This window comes from Equus przewalskii, chromosome 1 (assembly GCF_037783145.1).
Source record: "Equus przewalskii isolate Varuska chromosome 1, EquPr2, whole genome shotgun sequence".
Classification (NCBI taxonomy): domain Eukaryota; kingdom Metazoa; phylum Chordata; class Mammalia; order Perissodactyla; family Equidae; genus Equus; species Equus przewalskii.
The window spans coordinates 151,777,325-151,796,091 of record NC_091831.1 but is presented as its reverse complement, the minus strand read 5'-3'; the positions used below and the strand labels follow the sequence as shown (position 1 = coordinate 151,796,091).

The window sequence follows — 18,767 nt, the reverse complement described above, 5'->3', positions numbered from 1 at the left end:
ACTGAAGGGAGCAGAACAGGCCTAATTTTAAATTTGTGAGACATGCTGTATTCCAAAATTCTTATATCACGGCAGAAACTTTTAGAAGAATAAAGATGGTGATTATAAAGCCAGTTATAATCAATCTTGAATATCAGTTCAATTAAACTATGAATAATTAACATTGCTATATATTTTTTGCCACTCTCTAGAATAGAATATGAGCTAGAAACTTGGAAAATTATGTTAAATATATATATATTATATTAAATATATTTATACTTTATTTGGAGCATTTTTCTTTTACAAAGTGGAATGTGAAGAAAAAGGTACTGTAGCTACTTCTTCATAATATGCAAGGGATCCCAAATGATATTATTTGACATGTAACATGATTTATGAGAGGATGAATTTCTTTTAAAGGTAAGTACATTAGCGATATGGAGAAATGAGAACATCACGATTTTTTCCTCCTTCTTTGTAGAAGCAAACTAATTGCTGTTTAAATTTGCTAAGTCTAGTGTCTTCCTGAGTTGAAAATTTCCACCTGGAGGAAGTGTTTATGACCATCTTGTAAATCTCTACTTTAAAAAATTAATTCATGCACATTAAATCAGTGGGAATTCTTCATTCACAGGGAAAGAAAGATCAGGTTTGTAACTGGATCTTTCAGAGGTTCAGGGAGCTGTGTGTTCTAAATTGAAGGCTGAGAAATACTCCACATATCTGAATCTTAAATCAAATAAAGCAGATAAAGTATACTAACATTCCTCAGAAAGAGAAAAGGTGGCAGTTCTGAGAAAAAGCCACTGTTCTGTAGTGTTTTCTACTAAGAATATTATTAGGTTTGTTTGTAAGTTTTAACTAAACCTAGTCATATCTTGACTAATATTTTGCCTGATGAGGAAAACAGTTATGTGAAGAAAGGCAATGTAGTTTTGTGGTTAAGTATGTGGGTTTGGAGTCAGACTACCCCTGGTTCAAACCTCACTTAACTAACTGTTTGATGTTGGATGAATTAATAATGTTCTCTCACACTCTGTTTCTTCTGTTAAATTTTGCAGGGATAACATATATGAAGCACTTAGCATAGCACCGTAGCACAAAATACCTTATAAATGTTACCTATATTATTAAATGGGTACACTGAGTCATAGTATAATCTAATAATATTTTTGTAGGCCATTTCATAGCAATTTATTTTAAAGAAATCGTAAGATTTAATGAAATTAATAATAATTTCAGCATGTAGCCATGTTCCAGTTACTAGTTGAAGTACTTTACATATTCTAACTTTTAATCCTCATGCTAATCTAGGAGGTAGATAGTATTATTATCTGACTTTACAGCTGGAGCTGGACACTGCGGCACAGGAGAGTTAAGTAATATACCCAAGCACATCCAACCCTTTAATGGTAGAGCTAGGCTCTGAATGGGTACACGACACAAACTGGATCCAGCATCTATGCTCTTCACCACTATATTAACTGCTTCTCCTTGATGCAGCTTAAATGGCCTCAGAAGATCTCATTTCTGCCTATACAAAAAAAGAGACAGGTGAAATAAAATAGACGAGTCACTGCAAATCCTCTTTGGGAGCAGCTAAGAAATAAATTGTGCTTACATTGTAAATATATATATAGACCATATTAAAATTCCATACTCCCCTCGGGCAGTATAGAAAACGATTTTATAAGATTTCACTACCATGAAAGAGACTGATTCAATTGGCCACATATGAAAATTGATCTCATTGTCATATGGTGTATGTGCTACCTAGGGGCTTAAAACAAGCTCATGTCCACAGAGCTGCGGGCAAAGAGGATGTTCTTCAGACACGTCTAATAGCTGTTGAGGCAAGGTTTCAGAGCAGGACCTTCAGAGTGTGTCCCTGGCTCAGGGACTGGTTTTGGAGTTTAGAATATGATGTAACAGTTCACCCAAATTGATAAGGCTCAGAAAGACTTAGTCATCTTAATTAAATTAAAAGTTGATAGGCAAGAAAGCAACTCAACTGGAATTCTCATATTAGGTTCTTCATTCATTTTCTTCTTTGCAGGCAGGACATGGGAAGTCAAATTAGTATCCAAATTTTAGCTGCTGAATAAAAATCAGAATATTCCTGACTGTAGCAGTTGTAAACTCTTACCTCTTCCCTCAAGCTTTTTGTTTTATGTTCCCCATTTTCAGCCAGATCGAACCTCCTATTTCACAGAGAAAATAAAACCATCTGTTCGGACAGCCCTCAACTACTGTACCTTGAAACCTAAGATGTTGTTAAATCTTCAGCTTTTCAAAAAAAAAAAAAATACTATTGCTTCCTATACACAGGATCCTGAGGATACAGAGAAGAATAAGATATATACCCTGTCCTGGAGTATCTAACAGTTTATACAGGAAGAAAAAATGTAAACAGGTAATTGCAAAGTAACGGTGGCAGGCTTGTGCAGTGATGTATACCGGTTGTTATGGGGAGTGATAGAAGCCTCACCTAATTTTTACATCCTTCATTGACATTTGAGGGAAAGATGGTCCCTTCCCTGAAGAGCTTATCCTCTCATCGTTCCTCCTCCATAAGTTTCTCCAATATTTCCCCTCTTTCCTGTAACTTCAGTCTCAATTTCTCCCCTGCTTCTTTCTCTATTGCCTTTAGACAAGCACATTTACCCCTCATCTTAAAAAATATTTTTCTACACTGCTTCTTGACCACACCTTGCTCTCTCTTCTCCCTTCAAACGCGAATAAATATTCTATACGTCCATCTACTTTCTCCACTCCCATTCCCACCTCAGCACACTGCAGTCATACCTCTAGCCCCACCATTAAACCAAAACTACTCTTGCCAAAAGTCACCAAATGCATCCTAAGTGCCAATGCCAAGGGCCTACTTCAATTCTCATTCTGGTGGATTTCTCTGCAGCAGCTGAAACTGTTGACTCCTTTTTGAAACCCTTTCCTTTCTTGGCTCTGTTCTGCCTGCTGCCTCTAGGATGAATATCTTTGCAAATGTCTTGAGTAAAGGATTTAAATTCATTTTTGGTTTCCTGCGTGGACTCTTCTTATTCTATCTTCTTTCCTTGGGTGATTTTGTCTTCCAGGACTTCAGTTACCATCCGTATGTGTCAATTAGGGTCCCAGCAGGAAACAGTTGGTGCTCTCAAATGGAGTAATTGAGGAGATTTTAATAAAGACTACACTAGTGTGTGTAGGCCCAAGGGAAACCAGCAAGGAGTGGTTACTACCCTAAGCCTTGTTGCCTTGATGGGATAAGGGGAGGAAGTGCTTACTGGAATCTAGAGAGTAGCTGCTTGGAGAAGGTCACTGGGCAAGAGCTGCACCCTTAGGAAGAGGGATGCAGCTAGCCTGTGGTGACCTGAAAGGGAGGGAGTCATGGAGTATATATCCAAATCTCACTCTCTTCTTGCCCTTTGATCTTTTGCTGGTGCCTCTAATTGCCTAAACCCAAACTGAAGCCAAAGTGCACTGGTGGAATCAAAATAGGTAAGGATTCAAGGGCACAGAAAAGATTGGAAAGTGTGTCTAGAGGGGCAGATGGAAAATATCCAGCACAACTGCTACATCTCTAGTCCTGACTGCTCTTCTGAGCTCACAGGTGATATTTCCATTTCAGCTCCCATCCATTTGTATTACATCTATGTACTTTCAAATTAATTTGCCCAATTATTCTGTTTTTCCTATAGAAGTTTTCTCAGTTAATGATACAGCTATTTATTTTCTCTCAACCAAAGATCATGGAGTATCCTTGACTCTTCCTTCTCATTTACCTCCTCCATTGAGGTCTGAAGAGTATTTCTCAGAAATGTTTTCTGAACTCTAGGCTCTCCTCTCTAATACCATCCTTTAACCAACATCCTTATATTCTCTTTTTTGGACTTCTGCAATGATTTCCCAACTCAATTACCTGTAACTATTCTTTTCAATTCTCTTTTATAGTTTTTACATGGCTATCAGTTGTCTTCCTAAAACACAGATCTAATCATGGCATTCCTTTGTGCAAAACCTCAAACAGATCTTCGTTGCCTTGGCATAGAATCTAAATGTCATTCATGACTTACAAGTCACTAACTTACACCTTTAGCATCGTGAACTTGTTTACTCAACAAATATGTCTTGAACACTAACCATGTGCGCATCAGGAGACTAGATGCTAAGTAAGGAATACAAATAAGAGATTGTGGACACACTCTAGCCTCTAGACTGCAGTGGGAGTGATAAATAAATAAAAAATTAAAGGTGACACTTACTAGGAGATATGAGAGAAAAGTTTATTATTGGTAGGGATTTGGGTGTGAAAGAAGTATAGGAAAGAGAATACTGTTAAAACTGAAACTTGGAAAATGAGTAAATATTATCAGGAGGAGTAAGAGCATCTCAATGGAGAAAAATGCATGTTCCCTTGTATAACAGCATAAAAGAACAAGGCAGGTTTGGTGCAAGGCAGGTAAAGGGTGAAACCAACGGCCTTGAAGAATTGTGTACTAAAAATATGTGTTTTCACTTATGTCAATTACAGGTCATTTTTTTAATTAAAGGGAAATTTGAGGGGTGATGAAAGAGATCTACATCTTGATTAGGGTGTACATATTTGTCAAAACTTATCAAACTGTACTCTTAAAATCTGTACTCTTTATTGTATGCATATGATATTTCAATTTTTTTTTAAAGGATAACCTTGGAGTCAAGAAGACCTGTCCCTGTCTCTTGTCAGTTTTATGGTTTTGAACAGGCTACTTATCTTCTCTAATTTTTCTGATCTGAAATGATAGTACTTCCCCCACAGGGCAGCAAAGGACTCTTTTCTGGTGCTTAGCATGTATAGGTAGTTGTTAAATGAGATCTATCAACTTGAATGTATATAGGGTTTATTAGGAAATAGAAGAAAAAAATGAAACCTGCAAAGTAGGCAGGAAAATCTCAAAGGGACTTTGTATTTTGTATGTTTGTATTTTTAGAAAAATCACCTTGGTTTCAATGTGGCAGGTATTTCATAAGGAGACTAATAGAATAAAGAAAGACAGGGCCTGAATTGTGGCGGGAGCATTTTTCTGAGAGTGACAAATGGGACATGGTGATGGGCTATGGAGAAAGAATGTGTGATAGTGCCATTTTCCAAGAAAGGAAGCAGACCTAAAGGGTCATAGGAATGAGCTTAATTTTTGAAAAGTTGTGTTTGAGATGCCTTCAGATTCCAAGATGGGCATCAGCGGTATACAAGTGGATACATGGCTCTGGACCCCCAAGTTCAGACAAGAGATGTTATTATACATTGGGCAAGCCTGAAATAAGCATTACTCTTCAAGAAAGAACCAAAGGGGGATTAGTCATTTGTGGAAATGAGAAAATCCAAGATCGTACTGGTGAATGTAAACCTGGGGAATTATAGAAATAGCTCAAATCCAATTCAGGTCATCTGGATATAAATGTAAGTCTCCTTGGGGAAGCAAATAGGGATTTTGATTGCAAGTGAGGAAGTTTACATCTAGTTACGTTTCTGTCTTTAGAAATGAAGAAAATCTGCATGGTTCCTATAAAGGGGAGTCCAGAAAAAAAATAGAAGTCTGTCTATTACTGTCTAACACGTATATCACTGTGGTAGAGATCTGATTCCATTAACTATTAAGATCATCCAACTAATTCTTCCATCTGATCCCTTTTGATTTCAAAGTCTAGTCTCATACGCATAGATTAGACTGCCTTCTTGGGAGACCATTTTTAATGTATTGCTGATGAAGTCTTGGGAAACACCCAAATACAGTAAGGTGACTAGGGTACAACTTCTAGTTCTATGTATGCTTCTGAAGATAGGGGGCCAGTTAGTCTAGGTCCTCTGAGAAGATGCCAAGACAGGATTTGATGTGCAAGAGATTTATTGGGGTAAACACCTGTGAGGGAAACAGTGGAGAGAGTGGGAGGAGGCTGAGAAAGTTATCTGACCCCTGAGAAGGAGAAAGGGAAGGAAGGAAGAAAGGAAGATAGGAGTATGTTTGAAAGGATTGTTTGGTGGTATTTCTTGTTTTTATCATATAGCTGAGATCTTTAGGGTGTTTATTAGCCCAGAGAGTGTGAATTACAATTACACAGTGAGTGGGATAATTATATATCAATGATATATTTCATATAGATATAAAAAGAAATTATTAGGTTCTTGGATGAGACAGAAAGCATCTATGGTCCATGTCGTGGGGTGGCAGATGGAGAGATTTCGAAAGTTCTGCCTTAGTTATTTTGTAGGTCTGATCAGGCAATACAATCCATCTTTGAAGTCCTGAGAAAATCAGCATGTCAATCAAATGTCTATAAATCATATATGACTGATGGGAGATTGCCACATGATTTAAGGACATTGTGTTTTCACTCATTTTACAAAGTGAAATAGGTTTAAAAAAATTTTATTTGGAAATAATTTCAAATTTACCAAAATGTTACAAAATAAAAATAGCACAAAATAAAAAGACTGCAAAAAATGCCCGTATCCTCTTTATCTAGATTCGCCTACTATTGACGTTTTACTCCATTTGATTTATCGTTTACTCCCTCACTGTCCTTGATTTATTTTTTCTGGATCATTTAGGGTAACACACACACATACATTTTTAATATAATCTATGATTTGCATTCCAGTTTTGTGAGTTCATCCAATAATGGCCTTCATTGCACTTTTCTCCCTCCAGTACAGGATCCAGTCTACGGTCAGGTATTGTATCTAGCTGTCACGTCTCCTTAGCTTCTTTTAAACTGGAACATGAAATACTCTTTTGACAAAGTAAATCTAATTTATTGAAGAAGGTATACTTTGAGGGTGGGGACTTGGCCAGTCCTGTATGTTGCTTATACACATGGACTAGAAAAGTGCTTGGCACATGATAGCAATGAGTAAATGAGTTACATTGGTCTTTGCATGTAACAGCATTTATATGATGTTTTTAAAAGTTCTGTCTATACACATAGTTCCTGTATTGTTTTGTAAAACTGTATTTGTGTGTATGTGTGTATGTGTAGAGCTTAAGTGTTCCTCAAGACTCTGTTACTCCCTGCCCACACCATTAGCTTAAATCCCTTCTCATCCCTGTACCAACTTAAAACTTTTAGTGTTGTTTGAAAGTGAAATGGAAACCCAGGCTCTTCTGGCATGAGGATTGGCATGTAGTATGACTGTCCTCTGGGCAATGCAAAACATTTGCTCCCTGCATCAAGAGCTGTAATGAATCTTAAATGTTCAGATAAAACTAGTAGCCGTTAAAATTGGCCCATTCACAACAACGTGGATGGACCTCGAGGGCATTATGTTAAGCGAAATAAGTCAGTCAGAGAAAGACGATCTCTATATGACTCCACTCATAGGTGGAAATTAGTATATTGAGAAGGAGATCTGATCGGTGGTTACCAGGGAAAAGGGGGGGTAGGGGGAGGGTACGAAGGGGGAAGTGGTGTACCCACAACATGACTAACAAAAATGTACAACTGAAATCTCACAAGCTTGTAATCTATCATAACATTAATAAAAAAAATAATAATAAAAAAAATAAATAAATAAAAAATAAAAAAAAATAAAATACTAAAAAAAAAAAAAAAAAAAACTAGTAGCCGTTAAAAAAAACCATGCTGACTCCTGTGTCAACATGTTGACTGACATAATGCCCACATGGTAGGAGGCTCACTGACATGATTTCAATCATAGCTCTGTGAATGGAATCCCAGGGAGGCTGTCCATCAGTCACAGAAATCTCTGCCTTGTTCCAGAGGGTCCATTACATCATTCCCACATTGTCTGAATTGTAGCTCATTGCTGGAACTGAAGGATGGCCCAGCCTTGTGCTGGCTATGTCAAGGACCTCCTTCAAGGACTGGCCTTGTGAGAGTTCATCTCCTAACTTCAGAAACCTATTGTTCTACTCTTAATACAAAACTAGGGTCAAAATTGCCAAGTGTTGATAAGAATTTCTTTGGTTCACAGTGTAATGTGAAATGATCAGAGAGGGACTCAGATTGTATATACATTTCACATTTACCTATAAAAAGAAAAACTTTGTAGAAAAATGACTGGAAGGAATAATACCAACATGGTTACAGTAGTGACTTCCGATGGATGGGATAATTTATAGTATCTCACCTTCTGTTGTTGGCTACAAGGAGCATATGTTTCTTTGATGGTCATGAGAAAAGAAATTAAGTGTAAAAAGAAATTATAAAAAGAAAGATGTATTTCTATAGCTCCACATTTAAAGGTGAAATCTAAAGAAACTGGTTAAAGTTCTAAGCCATTTTGCACCTCAGTTTTCCCATATGCAGAGTGAGTATAATAATGCCAGTTATAGATTCTGTGATGGCAGTACATTAGATAACTATGTAATAAGCCTTCCTTTTCTCAAAAGGAGCCTATTGTTATTATAATAATAATCTGTATACTTATCTCAGAAGGAACTCCTTCCCCTTAACTCTCCTTCTATCCATCATGGAGAGGAAAGAGTTATAAATCTCAACTGGCATCTTGCATGCTCTTTTGAAAGTCTAACCCAGTGGGATGGCAAAAGAGAGTAATTTTTTAAAGGAAGAGACTTAGAGCTAATCTCTGCCGGACATGTACTTCCAACTCTGGCTTATGCTGAAACAAGTGCTTATTAAGGACAGGCTTGATTCCTTGCTTCTCATTCCTCTTCCCCCCGCCCCCCAGTAGAAACTCTCTACTCCACCAGCACTGTTCCTTTCAAGTCCTGAATTTATAAATGTGAGAAAACCCTCTCCCCATGATGTTTTCTTGCAGAATGGTCTGTGGGACAAGAAGAGTGATTGACAACTGCAGAAATTACATCTGAGGTTTAGTCCTGCAGGAAAAGGGGATACAAATTGCCTGCAAATTATCCACAAGTCCCTGATGAGCCTGAGGAGAAAATTTAAGAGGCTTCAGTCTTTCTTCAACAAACACGTTCACGTATTTCCCTTTGCTATAACACACAAACACCCAAGAGAAATTGTCCCTGTGAAAACACTACTTTTGTTTCTTATCCTTGTCAAATGTTGCAACAGTAAATGTGTAAATGCCAATTAATAGCCTTTATCATGTGCCAGTAGTGTTCTGTGTGTGATTCAGAACAGAAGGGGTATATGAGCTCTGATGGATGGGTTTATAATCTAAAAAAGAAATTAGGTTTTATGCTATAAAAACACATGGCGTTAACTTCATAGGGTGCGTAATGAAATAGCCTGTTTGCACTGCTGATCTTAATAAATATGCATCACTTGAGAAGAACTAAATACAATAGAATAATGGTACTCATAATGATGGGTGATACTTAGAAGTCTGAAAGGGACAGCTTATACTTCTCTCCTAACTAGAAGTACATGAAAGTGTGCTGCTCTAGACTTTGCACACACCTGGCTTACACTGTTGGGTTTTTGCAGCATTTGTACAGTGCTACTCAAAGTGTGACTGGCAAACAGTACTGATCTTCAAACTTTTTCTTACATCTCTTGATGTGAGAAGTATAGATATTGAGAATAAGCATTTAGAAACTTTTATATCACTTTGCCAGAGTAATTGTATGTCTGTTGGATCTCATAATAACAAATTGGAGGCTGGCATTTTATATGTCTTTATCTTTTTAAATTTCAGTTTTTGAGTAATTCATTTTTTATCTTTACAAAAGATATCTTTTTGTCCATGACAAATTGGGGGAAAACTGGACCCTCAACACAGTTTGAGAAATGCTGTTCTAGAACGATGTGAAATAATTGATGGGATTAATAGAAAGCACCTCTTTAAGCCTTAGGTTTCTCACCTGGAAAATGGATTTAATAACAGCACTTACCTGGAGGCTGGATCTGAGAATTAAGGGAATGTGGATGTATCTAAAGTGCTTAGCTTGGTGCCTGCCCTTAATAAGTGCCCCCTGCAACATTGGCTGTTGATATTGTGGACTAACAAAGACTTGAGGAGGTGCCATTCTGAATTGTGCGCATGTAGGACACAGTTTCTGTTTGTACAGGTCTTTGGTGAATACCCCCATCAACCTGTAACCTCCCTCCAGAATCAGCCACCTGGTGTGACAGACTAGGAGTTCATTCCCTATTGACCTGCGTGAATCTACCACATTTGGCTTTTGGTCTTCCTGACCATTCAGCGTAATTTCTCTACTATCACTGTATGGAATATTCTTCTGTATGTTACTTTCTGTCTTCCTGAAGTCATTACATTGATAAATTGCTGCAAGGCTCAACAACTGAATCATTCTGATCTTTATTGTTTACTAAGCACTCGTATTATTTTGGGACCAGGATAAAATGACTTGTCACTCATGGACGGCAAGTATAGAGACACAAACCGGTTTCAAAAGATGCATCACTTTAGATGGTGCTTCATAGGGCAAAGAGAAGAACATGCAGTCTCTTCTAGTCAAAGAGGCCAAACAATTTTTTAAAAGTATGTTTTGACTCAATGTCAAAATTAAAGAACACTGCCTCTTCAACAAGCATTGTAGTGGCCAAAGAAAGTAGCCGGCTATTTTAGAGCATAAATGCTTAGTTGAGGATGAATCAACTAAAGAGTTTTTCCTTTTTGAATTACAACACATTGCAATGGAGAACATAACTTGGGTCCAAATCATGGTTTTGCAACTTAACTGGATCCATCAGGCAAATCCTTTACTCTCTTTGAGCTCAGTTTCCTAATGTACAAATCAGGAGCTAATGGGAAAAATGTTTGAGCATAATAGGTGCCTAAACAATATTAACTCCCTTCTTTATTCCATTAGTAAACTTCAATTATTTTTCTTTAAAATATTCAATGAGATGACTTTAACAAGTTTCCATGAATAGAATCAGACTTTAAAATATAATAAAAATACTATGTCGGTATTTATTTTTAAAAACATCCACTGGATTTGGCAGATTCAGTAAACAGCAGACTGTGTAAAAACGTGACTGCCTCTTTCCAAGGTCAAGCATCTTCAACTCCTTTCCCTCCGCCTAGAACTCTTCGCTCTAGCCAGAATAACTTTCCGATGCGCGTGACTTGGCTCATTCTTATTTTTAGTCCTTTGTGTTGAACACTCTTCTTGAAATGACCTTCAGATGCCTCCCTGCCAAAGCCTGTGCTCTTTTAAAATTGTTCATCATTCGCGTCGTCCAGGAACGGGCAGAAAGAAATCTGGTCAGGCGATTCACTCCAGCTCATCTCTCAGGACTGTAGGTGCTTCCAGGGAGCTGCTCTAGTCCCCACTTTGACTCATTTTCTGGCTACAATTTCCGACACATTTTTCCCTATTTGTGGATTCTTTCTCCTTATCAGAACCATAAAGTTTCATTTCTTGGGGTTACACTGAGGACATTCAGGATCAGAGAGGTTGTCACTTGCTCAAGGCCACACAATTGATGGCTGATTTTAAACAGGTAGCCAATTCTTTAGGCTTCATTTTAGCACTGTTTTCATTTCATGACCCTACTTCACTTAATGGGGAAATGGTTGGTATTACTGACTGACTGACTAGAAATCGTGGGGGAACTTCAGGCATGGAAAGGCACCTTTAGCAGGAGTAATAGCAGATGAGGGGCCTGGAGTGTGATGCAAGAGATGGGGGAGGAGAGGGGGTAAGGGAGGGTGAAAGGGTGCCTCAAAGGAATAATTGATTTACTCCAAGCATTTCACATTAAAAGAAAATGAAAAGCACCTAAACAGTATCAAAAACAACACATTTCTGCTTTACTTCTATTTTGTGCTTAATGAACAACACGACTGTCACTGCCAATGAAAACAGCAACAAAAACTGTGCTTTTCCCCTGGCACTAACTCTAAACAATCTACTGGATTTGGGTCAAAACTGTAAACTGCCAGCATGTTAAAAATAAAAACAGAAAAACAAACCTGGCCTTTTCCTTAAGGGTTGTAAGGGTGAATGCAGGAGAAGAGCCAGAGAGAAGAGATACTATAAAAAATAACTAGTGCAAACATCCTTGAACTGATGTTTTCTATAAAAATCTGTTGGCTGTGAATTGGACAGACTGAAGTGGGGAGGGAGAAAGGAATGGGGGATCAAGTGGTGTCTGCTTATTGTCAGCTAGCTTTCATGTAAAAGTCATGGCAGGGTCAGCAACAAACTAGCCAGGTGGCAACTCCAGGCCACGCTGCCATAAATAAATAGTTATGTACTAATGTCACACAACCAGAGCTAGATGCAAAGCATATGGGAAGAAAACATTCTGATGTAAATATTCAAAAAAACCCTACGGTTGCTAAATTCAGGATCCACTGTTGAAACTGGACTTTGAGATGCCTGGGAATATAAAGTGGTGAAGCTTTTGTAAGACCTGGACTAAAAATTTTTTTGAAATGTAGATTGTTTTCTTTCCAAAAAAATCCTTAACCTTTGACCTCAGAGAGTGTGACTTTTGCATGTAGCAATTAAGCATTCCTGAGAGTTGGCAAGAACACAGGCCCTGGAACCAAATTTCAGGAGTTTAAACTCTACCCCTGCTGCTTACTTGTTCTCATGACCTCTGGGAAGTGACTTAACCTTTTTATGCCTCAGTTTATTCACCCTGTACAAAAGGGAGGAGGAAGAGGAGGAAAGTGGCTATAGTACCTGCCTCAGAGGAAGTTATGAGGATTAAATGAGTTCAGTGTGTGGGGAGTGAACAGTATCTGGTGAACGCCATGTGCATGTGACCTATTATTATCAAGTAGTGTTATACAGGCTATTTATCCTAGACTATCTGCAGGACACTGGGCTAAGGAATCCATTCCTTGTACTATCCTATTTAGTCTTAGTAACCAGTAATTCAGTAACCCCATGAATTAAAAATCGGTTTTACAGACACGGGAACTGAGGCTTAGATGGATTAAGGAATTTATCCAAGGAGGCATATCTAAGCTGAACTTCCAACCCAGGCCTTACTGCAGATAAAAAAAAGTTTAACCACTTATACATTCTTTAAAATCTAAACACATTTCTTTCATTTGCTTAAAATGTTAAAATTTGAACAAAAAACAGCAACACCTGGCCTTCCAAGAACAGAACAGATTTTTAAAACGGGATTAAAGGAGGGGCTCATGTACTAATAAATTGCCTCGGGAGAGCTGAGATCCGCTCACAGCACTTACAGAAAACAGATTCGTTCGCTGACTAATTTCTCCAAACAGTTATTGAGCGCCTACTATCTTCTAAGAGCTGGGGACACAAAGATGAAGAAGACGTGACTTCAGTCCTGGAGCACATAACTGTGGGGAGTGAGAGTGATATTCTTTTCTGTGGGCTGTTTGATGATGTTGGCTGTGTTTTCTACTCTGTTTCCTAACAGGATCAGAAGTGCCTCCCAAGCGAGCTGCAGACATTGTCGGACTGCCCTCAACACTAGCCAAGCTGTATGTCTACAGCGATCCTAGGGGGTTTTACTGCTCGACTCATACTCGTAGAAAGCTGAGAGACTTTAGTGAAGATGTGCTTTCTTTGTAGGCCAGTCTCGGTTTGGAGCTGCGCTAAAACTGGCGCGTTTGGAAGCGTATGGAAGCGTATTCAAATCGCGCGCCCTGGCTGTGGCTTTCCGGGGCTCAGGCTTAAGGATCGCGGGGCACCCATATTCCCTGACGCCTGGTCTGTGCGCCAGGACTCACTGGCTTGAACTCCAGGAGCATCCTAGGTTGATGTCAGGTGGTCGCTGGCAGGATACCTGCCGGCTGAGATTTAGGCGCCACCTCTGCAGCTACTTCCTGGTTGGTTGCCCGTATCTGACATGGCGGCTAGTTGCCTTCGGCCGGGCCCACTGCGGCTGCTCAGAAACCCGAGGCCGGGCGATCCGGTCTACCGCTGCTTCCCCGCTGCCGAGCTGCCGGGGAAGCCCCAGCTGGGCAGCTCGGGGTGCAGGGGGTAAAGGGGCAAGCCAAGGAAGACGAGGCCCAGCGCTGTGCCGCTGGGTGCCCACCCCTCGTCTCCCAATACCAAGGCTGCTCGAGCCCAGGGTGTTTTTTTCTTGTCCCCGCCACCTCCCAGTCCCTGGCCCAACATGATACTGACCAAAGCCCAGTACGACGAGATAGCCCAGTGCCTAGTGTCTGTGCCGCCTACCAGGCAGAGCCTGAGGAAGCTGAAGCAGAGGTTCCCCAGGTAAGTGCCCGTCTCTCCCCTCTCACAGCTCTTTGCCTGCAGCAGCTGTGCCTAGGCAGCCCGGCCAGCGCTTAGGAACCACGTGTCACACGAGTGGGGAGGAACACTTGCGTGTCAGGTGTTAGGAGCTCAAGGATGGTGAAAAGATTTCTTATTTCACCTGCCTGCCACAGGAGACTCTTAGCGGATGAATCCTCAGCAGCTCCCAAGGCCTTGCAATTAAAATTCAAGCCAACAAATGTTTATTGAAAACTTGGTATGTTATTGAAAACTTGGTATGGTAGGTGATGGGTGCACATGGTAGGTGCTCCATAAATGTCTAGTAGGTAATTGACAGATATGAGGAATGAATGATAGGTGGCAGGGCCCTCTCAAAGTGAAAATATAAAATGTAGATTCAGAAAGAGGAAATAGAAGATCCTTTTCAATTGGGCGCTGGCAACAAACAAGGGAGCACAGGCCTGACGTTGACTGTTCTCTCTGCTGTTGACTGTGGCTCTCCAATGGGTTAAGTGACCTCAGGGGTTGTCAGTCCCTTCAGAGAGACTTCGTGCCTTAGGGATTCCACTTGGGTCAAGATTGGCCATTTAAACAGCCATGTGTATACACATTCCAGGTATATTTCATACTTCCTTCCTCCCCTGAACATGTCTTTTTTTCAGTGATTTTAGGATTATCCAACTTTCTGAGAAAGGACTTTAGGAATGATATGCTACAGATTTCCTCATTTTAAAGATGGGCAAACTGAGGCCCAGACCTTTCACTGAAGAGCCAGTCCAGGACAACCAGGTGGTTGTACTTTTGCCCTGTTAAAAGTGTAGAATGTTTACTTTTCTTCTAATTCAAAACCAAATCCAAACTTGTCCCATTTTGTTTTGTGGCTCTAAGCACAATTAGCCCCTAATGGAGCGCTTCCCTGTCCTTGGTATGTAAACCCTTGAACAGACATCCCCATAGACGTGTTTCCTTGAGGATAGAGAAGTTGTTGGATAATTGGTATTAATAAAGTACAAATTGAAGCATAAGTTGAAGGTCTTTTGACACAATTTTTTGAAGGACTCAGTTTTCCTAATCTGTAAAATAAAGGGATCTCTTTCTATATTTTCCAGATTTAATTTAGGGCACATTTATCCCTTTATAGTCTTTAAGATTTTTATCAGACTTGCTAACAAGGAAAAAAATTGACAAATTAGAATTTAATTTTCTGTCGTTAACTCTTAGCAACTCTGCCAGTGAACAGTGAAATGGGTGAAGGCTGGTCAGCCTAGGGGATAGGTAGATTTTTCTGGGCAGTTTCAAGATGGATACATTAGATACATTTAGATATTCTGCTTTTGTTGTGCACTTATATTGCCACTGTATTTTGCTTCTCTTTCTTTTCCTCTCCCTCTTCTTTCTCTCATTCTTTCACTTTCCTTCTTTTCCGCAGCAATCACCTTGTCCTCTCCCTGAGAGGTAACCTCCCCGTACTTTGCTGAAGGCCTCCCTTCCTTTGGTGGCACCATGCTGTCTTGCTTATTCTCTTATGCTTTTCTTTTTCTTATTCATGATATGCTCAAATATTTTTTACTTCTCCCAAACACCATTCAGGGAATAACTAACTGTTCTTCCACTGGAAACTTTATTTAGAGAGGCTGCACAACTTAGCTGCAAAAGAAGGAATTAAAGAGCCATTTAGGAACGAGTGGGGACTCTGTAAATAGTGTGGTTTTGGAGTCGGCTTCACAGTTTTCATTATAGCACTGTTTTGCTTTAGATGATTGTTGCAAAGGACCTTTAGATTTGATAGTTCATTTTACCTCAGAGTCGATCGGGTAAGGACCTCGTAGATAATTTCTCGTGGTTCAAAGAGGTTAAGTGACTTGTCAGAAATCCCAGAGGTGTTTAATGGCCAAATAGTGTCTAGAATACAGGTTTCTTGACTCAGAGTTCAGAGTTCTACGCTAAGCTGCCTTGATTAGCTTTAATATTAATAATAATAAAGCGGCAATTATGTCTTGGTGGCATTCACATACATTGAGTTCTAAAAAAAATCAAAGTGCTGAAATGTTCTTAAAAGTTGCTAAAAGATGTTATTTTCCTGATTTTAAAAGTAGTACTTACTCAGTAAAGAAACTAAAAATTATTTATACTTCTATAGCCCAGAAAATTTTTATTAATATTTTATATTTTTTCTTCCAGTCTTTTTTTCAGTGCAGTACTGTCTGCTAATATAGTTGTAGATCTTGCTTTTCTCACTTAACATATTGTGAGCATTCCTCATTTTCAAAAATGCTTCACAATTTGTTTGAAATAACCAATAACATCACATTCTACATGTACCATCCATTTCCTTGTTGTTGGATATCAAAAGTTTTGTTTTTCTAGTTTTCTGATAATTATTTTTGTACATAGATCATGTCAAGTCTGCTTATTTTCTTACTTTAGATTTCCAGAGTTGGGAATGACCATGTAAGCAGTTTTCAAACTTTTGGTCTCCAGATCTTTTTACATTCTAAAAACTATTGAGTGGGGCTGGCCTGGTGGCCGAGTGGTTAAGTTCGGGCACTCCCCTTCGGTGGCCCAGGGTTTTGCTGGTTCAGATTCTGGGTGCAGACCTAGCACCACTCATCAAGCCATGCTTGAGGTGGCGTCCCACATAGAGAAACTAGAAGGACCTACAACTAGAATATACAACTATGTACTGGGGGGCTTTGGGGAGAAGAAGAAGAAGAAGAAGAAGAAAAAAACAAGATTGGCAACAGATGTTAGCTCAGGTGCCGATCTTTAAAAAAAAAAAAAAGAGTATTGAGGACTCCAAAGAACTTTTGTTTATGTAGTTTATATCTGTTGATTTTTACCAAAGTATAAATTAAAACTGAGAAATTAAAAAAAATTACATATTTCTTTAAAAATAACAATAATAAACTCATTACATGTTAACATAACACTTTCATGATTAATCACCATCATTTCAAAACAGTAGTGAGGAAATGGCATTTATACTTTTACAAATCTCTTTAATGCCTGTCTTAATAGAAGGAACACATATCTGCTGCGTTCAAGTTATCATAAGTTGGTTTTGTGGTTTTTGTTTTTGTTTTGTTTTTTGGTGAGGAAGATTGGCCCTGAGCTAACATCTGTTGCCCATCCTCCTCTTTTTGCTTGAGGAAGATTGTCCCTGAGTTAACTTCTGTGGCAGTCTTCATCTATTTTGTATGTGGGATGCTGCCACAGCATGGCTTGATGAGCCATGTGTAGGTCTGCACCTGGGATTTGAACCTGTGAACCCAGGCCACCACTGCAGAGCACATGAACTTAACCACTGCACCACTAGGCCAGCCTCTATCATAAGTTGTTTTGATTAAAGAATATGAAGAAACTCTGGCTTCAGACAAATATGTATTTGGAAAAGATAAGAGTAATTTAATAGGCTTTTCAGATAATTGTGGATTTTTTCCCACTACATGAAACCCAACAAGTGATATTTTCTTAAAGGTTAATTGCAATGTGGAATGTGAAACTCTATCATAGACCTTTTCACATTCTGTTATGTTACAATCCATTGGCCTATCTTAACTTTGAGTGGATCTTTTACCCATGCATGAGTTTCATCATCATGCGTTCTTCGTTGGCAAAATGTTGGTTGTGAATTACCCAGATCTTCCTAATGTTGTCACCTTTCGTTACATAGAATCAAAAAAATCACAATTGTTAATATCTCTGCTGATTCCCATCTGAAAAGTTTGTAAGATTTGAAGCTGTCAAGCTTATGGTGACGGAGACGGAGTTTTCCAATATTTGAATTTTCCCTTGAAAGCTCAAATTTTATCATTGGCAAGAAATATTATCAGTTGTTTTCCTTGAAGTGACAGGCTCATCTTGTTTATTTTTGAGAAAATGTCTGCCAGATACCTAAATATGGATAATCGTACTTTGTTCATAGTTCGAGTAAAAATGGTGTTCCATGGGAAGAGAGGCTAGTTCAGCTTTCAAACAATCATACACGTGTTCTCCCTTGAGAGAGCCATCACACTTGGATACGCAGTGGCTGTGCTTTGTGTTTACTTCTTATTTTGTCATATAGAATGTTAAAACGATGTGATTCAAAGGTTGAGATTTAATAAAATTAATAAGTGAATCTTAACATATTCTTATATGAAACTGGCTTTTTTTGTTTCCTGCAAGTGTGTGATGGTGAAGAATACAGTGACCCCAGGACTGTTGTGCCTGGCTTTGATTTGTCCTCAGGAGCTGGCAATTTTACTGCCATTGTCTTTGCACCACCAGTGCAAATGTCACACACGGGAAAAGGCCAATCACGTCTTAGTATTTCTATAAAAATCATTTTGACCTTGTAGATCCCTGAGAGGGTCTCAGGGACTCCAGGAGTCCATTGACCACACTTTGACAACCACTAGCTATTTCAAATCAAAGGATATTTATGTTTGAAGGATTTTGATGTGTGTTGACAAACTACTATGAGAAAGATTGTACTAATTCTCTTACCAACAGGGCATGGGAGTATCCGCCTCGGCAATTTTTGCCAGCACTGAGCAGAGTCATTGTTTAATCTTTAATGTGCTAGATCAAAAAGATTTTCTTATTGAAATACGTTGTACAGTTTCCCAAAAGTTTATTGACCAGTTAACATTCTTCTTCTTGAATTACCTGCTTAGTGTCCTTTGCCTAATT

The 18,767-nt window shown here is 39.0% G+C and overlaps 1 protein-coding gene across 4 annotated transcripts in view; it reads left to right on the top strand.

Annotated features, from left to right (window-relative positions):
- Nucleotides 1-13,575: 13,575 nt before the first annotated feature.
- The window catches only part of CDIN1 (CDAN1 interacting nuclease 1), a 208,345-nt gene continuing 203,153 nt past the window's right edge, over nt 13,576-18,767 (top strand). For 2 of the 4 annotated variants that reach the window (XM_070625938.1, XM_008522527.2), the window contains exon 1: nt 13,702-14,093. In XM_070625938.1, coding sequence (XP_070482039.1) covers nt 13,993-14,093 — 101 coding nt within the window. In that variant the 5' untranslated portion in view covers nt 13,702-13,992. Of the gene's footprint in view, nt 14,094-18,767 lie in introns of all 4 variants that reach the window. The other 2 variants (XM_008522526.2, XM_070625960.1) reach the window with 2 other exon arrangements.